Here is a 9,225-nt window from a genome sequence, read left to right on the forward strand (position 1 = left end):
ATCCACATTTATATCCTCCTGTATACGTTACATAATTTTTCACTAAGTAAATCTGAATATCTAATATACTCTTATAATGGACTCTAATGGTAAAAGAAGGAAAATAGGGTAAAGAGCCATAATAGAATTACTTTCATCTCTAAAACTAACTTTCTTTATTCGCGCTGCCACTTTATATTTATTCTTATTGTATCCAATGTGATTCAAGTTTTCTCCATCTCATCAGCCACTCTCTTTTTGTCTCTAACTACTAAAAATAATTTTATGTATAAAAATAATTATAACAACAATAAGAGACGATAAACAACAAAGATACAATAACATATAATACACATTCATGAAAAGTAATACACTTCTTTCTTTCTATACGGATCGTATGCAAAAGGTGTTACATCTTATGGTCCTGCGTTCCACATTTATACATATCAAAAGGCATTCCTACATTTTGGTATTTCGCTACGTAAAATGATATTTCCAGTTGAAAATGTCATTCTGGATATGCGGTGTGTGTATATATCTTAATAGAGAATAATTGTGTTACGTTATGCGATAAACATTGGCGATACCTGAAATGGAATATTGTACGTTCAGATTCTATGATTTTTACATATAAAAAGTCTTCTCTTAAAGTATGTATTACAACCTTAAATGGGCGTGATAATTTTTACCAACAATTTTCTAATCTTTAATGCAATATTTTCTCGAAGATTGAACAAAGTTACTTCCAAAAAGATTACTCCTTCGATATATTCAACCGCCTTTGAATTATACGAAGACATTTTAACCGAGATTCTTTTTTCTTTAAGCTCCATTATCAATTACTGTCTTTTCATTTTCTTTGGGTTGTGAGCTATTGACTCGATCGTTAAGCTATTAATTTTTTGGGTGATTATAAGTTCAGTTTTCTTTACGGAATATACACATCGTAAATATTATTTACTTTCACTTATTCAATTACACAATATAATCGCTGCCATATGCACTGTCCGCGAACAAACAAAACAATAATATGAAAATAATCAATGATAATTTCCAAACGCACTATAATTATGATCACAACATTATTGTAATAATTTGTTATATGTCGAAAGTTGTACACGCAATTCGACGCGTCTAGCAGCAATGTGGCGATACAAATTTCGCAACATTCTTCACACTCTTCGTAACATTCAATGCATTAATTAATGGCGTAACTTCGTGTGCCTCTTTGAGTTGTGAACACTAGTTGCTTATCAGTATCACAACGTGGACCTTCGAACATGTAATACAGTGATATTTGGAGAATTCTACTAGATACATTGGATAAATATATTGTGTGTATATGTATATATTGTGTGTCTGTGTGTGTGGCGCGCGCGCGTGTGTACCTGTCCTGTGAGTGTGTGTATAAAATATGTGTAGCGCAATTATAGTATTATACATATTTTCTCCATGAAAACATTAAGAAAGGAAGTGTAAGTAAAAAGGCACTATTTCTGGGTATGGGAACGAATCAGTTTCTTTAGGCCTCCTTCACTTCTAACAAATGTCCCTCACGCGACATCACAGACCTCGCATTGACAGAAGTTACGCCGCTGCGAACGTTGTCACCCTCATTTCACCCGCATACTTGTAAAATCTGTTATATTCATCCACTATGATGACTTTTACCGAGGTAAATCATAAATGTAGCCACTCATAAATTCAATATGCTCAAGCATACTCAACAAATATACTGGAAGCATAAACTTATTGTTAGTTGCTTTATAAACTAGAGCGGAATTCATTATATATATGCTACAAAACGATGGAATTTTCTCTTATTATCGCATACAGCTTGACTAGTCATTGGGAAAATTATCAATTGGCAAGAGAATGTTCTATGCACATCTTTCAACGTGCCATAGTTTTTTTTTAGTCACAATAAATATTAGCTTGCCGTAATCGCAATATGTAAAAACACCGGTGTTACGTTATATTGACTGTCGAGGATGACATCGATTTAACAATCATTCCATTAAACGGGTGTTTCGTGATCAGTCTCTTCGATTCTTCCCAATCTCCAAGCATTTGGATCCCCTGCCGCTGTAAATTGATAGAAATCTTTTAAGATGATTCGATATATTTTGCAATGTATCATCATAATTTACATCATAATGTAAAAATCAGACTTTAGCCTCAAATAGATTCATTCAAAAAATATTACGTCTTTAAAATTGATATTAGAAGAGAATGTATCTTTATAATATTTCTAAGTCAGTCAAAACTGAAAGATGTGATTTGCAAGACTCTAAATATTTAAAAATAATTTCTTCTCTTTTCAATTTATTATCCTCGACTTTTCATAAAAAATGCTTCTCGAACCGTTATGCTTATGCTTTTATAGACACTAATTCGAATTTATTATATAAAGAATAAAAATTCTCGAAAGCGTAGAAAACTCACCTCAATACGATACCCAGACAAAACGAATAAATGGTGTTACGCTGTGACATTTGTGTAATATGCATCCACTACGGGAACATGACATTTACACCACATATGACTTTGTGCTAGAGCGTTGCACAATCAGCAGGGATAATATTACAGCGAAGACTGAATATCGTACGACATAGGATGTGAGGGGAATGTACAAGGTGCTACGTGTGGGCAGTTCGTATGGTGTAAGGTATTGTTCAGCACTTCTTGCGTCGTGTACAGCAACGGCATTCTCTCTTCTATATTTCCAAGGCAAAATCAGAGTTGATGCAAAATTATAAAACAGAGAGGTGCATATAAATAAACACAAGACTCTATGACACATATTAATACTACACTTCGATAATAAATAAAGGTGTGACAAAAAAATTGTATTACTTTGAAACGGAAAACATAATTGCGAAACTAAGAGAAGCACGATTGAAATTTTTTATGCTCATTTTGTATTTATTTAACTACAATCAATTACGTAGATATCTGTATGAAACATTGCTGCAAAGTTTAACATAACGTAACAGAAACTAAAAAAAATACAGAGCAAAGAGGTGAGAAACAAAGTATCATATGAACATTTCAAAGAAAATACGGTTGTAAAAAATTCGAGGACTTATTTTTCTTAACAAAGAATCATATATTCGCTTGCACCACGTTTTTCGTCTCATTTTATACGTATATACGTATGTATGTTGCATATAATGAGCAAAGAATAAGAAATAATATTAGTCGAATTGAAAAGAAATTGGATGCAAGACATGCACATGCCTGAATTGTGATGAAAAATGTGCGATTTGCTAACTAAAGGAAAATTATTCATAAAAATTAATTAAATATACAGATTATACATATATAGTCTCTTGTTTTAAGAAGAAATAGTATCACGATGTATTAAGAAAATAAATGATAAAACCAGTTCAAAGTAATACAAAATGAAAAAAAAAAATCTTATCGTACATATTTTTAGATAAATTCTGCGATATCACAAAAAAACAGAAATCGTAAATAGAAATAAACACACACACGCACACACATACCTTGAAGTTGACGACTGATGAGAGCAGTAATGCCTTGACTGTCACCAGTCTTCTTTACAACAAAAAGTTTTGTATCAGCGTCATTTTCTAAGGCTCCAATTCCACCTAAACCAATTATCTGTCCGTTCTGCTGCTGATGAGTGCTAGCAGCCATCGTTTCACTAACCTATTTGCAAAAAATATAACAGCATACATTTATATATTGGAATTTTTTATTTACAAACTCAAATTATTCTTTAAAGAAAATCTCAAAGATTAAATAGCACAAATATTTGACCTTTTTCATGACTATTAAATGAATTGAAAGCTGATTTGAAAAGAAATACGCTTTCAATAGTTCTACGCCAAGTGCAATATTCCAATTCAATGTGTAATAAGAAAAAAATTACCTGCATCAATTTCTTAACTACATCCCTGCCCAGAATGTGATCAAACACTGCCTGCAGGAATTGATCGCTAATTATGCTTAATTTTAGTTTATCCCTATGCCATAATAATATCCTTGACTCCTCCATAGCTGTTATTGACACCTAAACAAATATAATACAACTTCAAGTGTTTATATTGATATCTAATTGGAATGATAAGATGAACAAAAAAATACCGTATCGATGATAGATGCTTGATAAAACATTTACCTGGAAGTATTCATCTGTCGAGACACCAAACCATTCTGGGGAATCCAGGAACTGATGTGGGAAGACAATATGTAATGCTCTTCCATTTTGCGAGACAACTAATCTGAAAAGAGTCAGAAGAAAAACGTAATTTTAATAAATAAATAAAACTCTTGTAACGATGAATACATTTAAATCGTTCTTACTTTCCCGACAGCACCAATGATAAAGAATCGACTTTGGTCACTTTTTCTTGTGCATAAACTTCTTGATACTTCAACTGACGAATGACCTTCATGCAATTTAATACTCTTCTGAATTGATGACGGGACACACGTAACGGCTGGAACACTGCTATGTACACCTACATAAAAGAAAAGAAAAACCTAGTGTAATTTTTTTATTAATCGATTGTGTCGAGAGCAGAAATTAACATATCAAGGTTTTCGAATGAAATCTCATCTGCATTATTGTGTGTTGTTAATATATTACTGGCTATTATTCAATATTAGCTTGCTAATATTGAAAAACAGACTCGCCTACGTCCAAGATAGAATGGATAGCAATTATCTCAGCCACTATATTTCATAACATACCATCTGATTTTGAGATAGGAACTAGATAGATATGTCACTCACAGCATATTTGTAACAACAGTGCAAAAATAAATAAAAAAGGAATCTTTGTGTTTAATGCTGCAGCCAGATGAAGCAAATTATATAGAAATCATGTAACACTGCTAGATTCGTTTGGGTTTCCAATATAATTTATTAATGAAATGTACGACAGATAAGAAAGAGTAATTCTGAAGAATACGGATAAATAAGCATAAAAAGTTTTCATATATTTAAAAGGAATTGTTATATATTACATTTTAAATTAAAAAATCGTTATCTGATTTTGGTCCGATTATTTCTCGCTCCTTTGAATGATTAAATTTACAACCAATCAACATGTTATCAATAATTTACAAGAACCCATACATAAAATAGACATGCAACTTGCGATAAACTGCCTATAGGCTCATGAAAACTACTCAGTATACTCTGCGACTCATTCCTCTAATATATGTAAGTATATAGAATAGATTATTAGAATAACCAAAACAATTTGGGCATAAATACTTCCACGAGGTTTACGAGCCTAGAGAAATAATATACGATTTCAAGATTAGAGATATTCGAGACCGTACTCCCTCAAATCAATGCCTTTTACCTGATCTTCCCTTACCTCTTCGATTTCCCTTGTAAACTTGATAGGCCTGAGCTTGTAAAGAAGCGTGCATACATGGACGAAGTTGATGGCAACAAAGAGAGCATTCCAGAGAGCAGCGTCCAGCCAGCAAGCTATTGTCCAGCCCCACAAAGCAAGAAAGGCACAGCCCACGAGTAGAGTGCACCTTAAATAGAGTACACCATGTATGCCGCTCGGTGCAAGGTGTGACAATAGGAAGAAGGCATTTGCGAGTTGAAAATAGATGTGGTTCACGTAAATTCCTTGGTAGGGTTGGCAGGTAAGAGCTCCGTACAGAAAGTTTGGAGGCACTATCGGCGAATGAGGATAACCGGATCCATGGCTGACCACTGACAGTCCAGTACCTGCACAGATGCGACACATTTCACCAATTAAGCGACGATTGCAGCCGTTATTCCGCAACAATCTCACAAGCGAAGAATTATACCCTCTCTATTGTCAGTGGTCACATTCCTGCATTCGTCGTTGTCGTGGTGTGCCGAAGCTGGTAGCGATACATCCGACGTGACGGTGCTACGAGGGACATTGGACGCAGCCGCATTCGTCAGGCTGGCATCAATGGTGATGGACGTCCAGTACAGGAGCGCGACGAACGAAATGGAAATACCCCAGCCTACTCGGCTTCCTATCGGGTCGAAGCAGATCCACATCCCCGCATTACCACCAAGCTGGGCCGATTTCGTTTCGCTCTTTAACAAACAAATTTATTTCTACATTGGAGATTGCATCGTAACGACACATTCACTTATTCGAGTGTAATCCAAGCAAAATTACATCTTCTTCAATTACTACAAGCTCTTCCAGTCACCACATTGCACTTATTCTATCGTACAGCAACGCACCTTAGATTATCATCTTTAATGCCATATTTAGATTGTTATAATTTATCAATGCAGATTAAATTATTAATAATGATTGCATTCCATACTTATTCATAAATGATGTAAGAGGGAATGCTCTGTGCTATTTTGTCAATATGCACAGTCACTGCTCACATTTCTGTATTATTCTCAGCTAAAATTGAAACTGGACGACGAGAACCATCTTGCAGACTTGAGATCAAGGAAGAATATTTGCATTACCAGCAGCTGCGGGAAGACAATGTTAACATCTGCAATGCAAAGGAATAGATGCTCAATTACTGCGCATAAAAGCACACAAGACAGTTAAATATCTCATAAAAATGTCAGGTTATAAGAGATCATTTATAATTAATCATCTTTTTCAGCTATGTATAAGTATCTCTATCGTACTCGACAAACAAATTAAATAAAATCTTTTATTATAGTTATTAATAGAAAGAATCCTCATAATTATTTTCAACAGAGATGCTCAGAACCATCAGAAAAAAATATAAAAGTAAAATTTTATTAACCATTGATATCTTGACTCCCCAAAAAGACCTGTATCTCAATATTGATATCTCAGAATTGATACATCTGCAAATAAGATAAAAGACATAAATAAAGAAAAGCAAGAAATGCAACAGAGCGATTTTGTAATCCTGAGAAACCAAGGGAAAAAAAGTAACACAAGTGCATATTCATTTTTCTAGCGATTGTAACGGTTTGAATCGCCGCGGGAACAATTTAATCCAATTTCCACGATCCAGTTTCCCATTTTACTCGCGCAGCTCGCACACGATATATACATAGAATTCTTTGACCTGCCATTTTATACTTGACTTGCAGACTTGCACTGAGAAACTCGAATGTATTGTTCGGTGCGGACGTGCAATTGCCCACGGGCTTCGATCCGCGAGCGCTGTTACGCGAAATTACATATCGCGATGAAGCGTGGCAACGGCGCGCGACGGCAGAGAGCACGAAGGAGATTGTCCGTTCGAAAACCGTCGTTAAAAAACTCTTCCCTCCGTCGTCGGTGAAACGTGCGGATGACAACGCCGTTGATAGCCGGATCGAAACACTCGGCCCGAATTCGTCACGTTACGACGGTTGACGTTGCGGCGTCGCGCTATTAAGCGTCCTTTTTGAAATCAATAAACAACTCACTCATGGAAAATCGGTGACTATAGGGGCGTACGCAAGACATACAGATGAGACGGCGAACGGTAGTATAACAGTTGTCGCTCGTGAAGGGAAGAAAATCGTCGTCGCTGCTGGGCCGGCCGTAGTCACGAGTTTGCGCGCGCGCGCACCACACGCGTGAAGCAAAATCGCCTGCTTGCCACTGCTGTGCTGCTGCAATCGTGCCGTTCCCTCACTCGTCGCCCACTCGATTGTAACGAAAACGTCAAACTAGCGCGGTCGTCGTTGCGAGCGACGTAGCAAGCCCGATTGGTTCAGGGATGGGGAGAAGCGTAAGGCGGGAGGAAGTTCGAAAGGAGGAGAAGGTGGTGGAAGGGTGATTAGGTGTTGAAACTGAACCAGGGGGGTCGTAACCGTCGCAACAATTTTTTTTTTTTTTTTGAAGGAAAAAAAGTTGAGTTCAACGGTACGACCAAAGATAGCAGCACTATCGAACATCGATAAAAAAAATTGACCGGCTTAACGTTAGGTTGTACTACTGAAATTTATTGATGCCGGTCCGAGGAGGATCGTGCTTCTGAGATTAGTGTAGTAACGGTGTTTGCAAACTTGAATTTAAAAAAAATTTTTTATTGCATTTCGCAAATATATGTAAAATTGTGCTGTGAGATTCCAGACATTTTTTCACGACAAACATGAACGTGATGGAGGGTGAATCTGTTCAGTATTTACAAATGTCAAGCGATATCGAGATCCAAGTACTGAACGAGTGAAGTAAATGTCGAAAGGATATTGAAGTTTGATAAGAATTTTGAAAGAAGCGATACTTCCCTTGGCTGCCTTTATGGACTCAATTATTTTATATTTCGAATTTCCATGAAATATTAATACAGCGTGAAATGGCGACAGAAAAGGATCTAGTGAATGGTATGCGTTCATATAATTCATATGTTGCACATATAAGCATTTTGAAGTTTGAGCTATGACATGTTTGTCAAGTAACCTATAATTTTCACGATGTAGCGTATTGGAGCGCAACAAAATATAATTTCCTTTCATTAAAGATATTTTTTTATTTTTATATTATGTGTAACTTAATTAAAGGTACACATGCTATCATTCATTGCATAAATGGCGTGTTTCTGAAGCACAATTGATACATTATATGTATTTTGAATTTGCAGCTGTAAGAGAATCACTGAAGGCTGACGGAGACTTAGATCGCATAAAAGCAGAAATGCGCACAGAAGTGATAAAGCTGCTCGATTGTTCCAGCAAAGAGAATAAATCAAAAACTGTCAAGCCGTCACACGATATTGTGTTCCTTAATGAACTCATTAGGGAGTATCTGGATTGGATGGGATATAAATATAGTTCCACTGTGTTTATCGCAGGTGCATTCTTGTTTTGCAGAATATAATGCAGCGACCAAAATTGTACATAATATATGCATTTTTAAGTGATAACAAATTCAATGAAAAAAAAATTGTTCCAGAATGTGATCTCCCAAAGCATGCCTTGGATCGTACACTTCTCACACAGGGTTTAAGAGTGAAAGACAACGAAAAGAGCAGGAACTTACCACTATTGTGCAGTCTTGTGCAAACGTTTACCGATTTAAAAAATACTTAATTATAAATTCCTTGCAACAAAAGTGTAGATCATTTGAGATGAGAAAAAAATCGCGATTTTTAAATGCTATTTATTTCATATGCGTATTACATACAAGTATGAGAGCCTTTCATGCACAAACTGAGATATAGTACACAGATTTGTATATTTGTTATTTAAATAAAGAAAAGAAAAGTCTTATATTGTATAATTTTACATAACAAATCATCGTTACGTATATCTAACTGTACATGTGACATATCAAGA

The 9,225-nt window shown here is 35.5% G+C and overlaps 2 protein-coding genes across 10 annotated transcripts; one reads left to right on the forward strand and one right to left on the reverse strand.

Annotated features, from left to right (window-relative positions):
- Positions 1 to 131: 131 nt before the first annotated feature.
- On the reverse strand, positions 132 to 7,695 carry LOC105676892 (popeye domain-containing protein 3-like). 9 transcript variants are annotated; one of them, XR_001101460.2, is made up of 11 exons: positions 7,372 to 7,695; positions 6,735 to 6,798; positions 6,355 to 6,470; positions 5,787 to 6,048; positions 5,321 to 5,703; positions 4,312 to 4,469; positions 4,127 to 4,229; positions 3,878 to 4,018; positions 3,489 to 3,654; positions 2,425 to 2,696; positions 132 to 2,064 (listed from the first exon to the last, which is right to left on the reverse strand). XR_001101460.2 is itself a non-coding variant. In XM_067357331.1 (9 exons), the coding sequence occupies exons 3-9, from the start codon at positions 6,007 to 6,009 to the stop codon at positions 1,997 to 1,999; spliced, it is 1,227 nt and encodes a 408-aa protein (XP_067213432.1). In that variant the 5' UTR covers positions 6,010 to 6,048; positions 6,288 to 6,470; positions 7,372 to 7,695; the 3' UTR covers positions 132 to 1,996. The 9 variants fall into 9 exon arrangements, 2 of the variants coding, with proteins under 2 accessions (XP_067213432.1, XP_067213431.1); XR_001101457.2 differs by having other exon boundaries at positions 6,288 to 6,470; XR_010890764.1 differs by lacking the exon at positions 6,735 to 6,798.
- A 54-nt stretch (positions 7,696 to 7,749) lies between these two features.
- LOC105676894 (centrosomal protein 20) lies at positions 7,750 to 9,159 on the forward strand. The gene is made up of 3 exons (XM_012375110.2): positions 7,750 to 8,274; positions 8,532 to 8,741; positions 8,843 to 9,159. Exons 1-3 carry the CDS (start codon positions 8,247 to 8,249, stop codon positions 8,977 to 8,979), a joined length of 375 nt encoding a protein of 124 aa, XP_012230533.2. The 5' UTR covers positions 7,750 to 8,246; the 3' UTR covers positions 8,980 to 9,159.
- Positions 9,160 to 9,225: the final 66 nt, after the last annotated feature.

Source organism: Linepithema humile, chromosome 6, assembly GCF_040581485.1.
Source record: "Linepithema humile isolate Giens D197 chromosome 6, Lhum_UNIL_v1.0, whole genome shotgun sequence".
Classification (NCBI taxonomy): domain Eukaryota; kingdom Metazoa; phylum Arthropoda; class Insecta; order Hymenoptera; family Formicidae; genus Linepithema; species Linepithema humile.

Excerpts from the sequence above, each read along its gene's own strand:
- LOC105676894 (XM_012375110.2), top strand. The coding sequence starts at position 8,247 with ATGGCGACAGAAAAGGATCTAGTGAATG. Across the intron at positions 8,275-8,531 it reads AGAAAAGGATCTAGTGAATG|CTGTAAGAGAATCACTGAAG; the intron begins GTATGCGTTCAT and ends TTGAATTTGCAG. Across the intron at positions 8,742-8,842 it reads TTCCACTGTGTTTATCGCAG|AATGTGATCTCCCAAAGCAT; the intron begins GTGCATTCTTGT and ends AAATTGTTCCAG.
- LOC105676892 (XM_067357330.1), bottom strand. The coding sequence starts at position 6,009 with ATGTGGATCTGCTTCGACCCGATAGGAAGCCGAGTAGGCTGGGGTATT. Across the intron at positions 5,704-5,786 it reads GACCACTGACAATAGAGAGG|GTACTGGACTGTCAGTGGTC; the intron begins GTATAATTCTTC and ends GCATCTGTGCAG. Across the intron at positions 4,019-4,126 it reads CGACAGATGAATACTTCCAG|GTGTCAATAACAGCTATGGA; the intron begins GTAAATGTTTTA and ends ATATTTGTTTAG.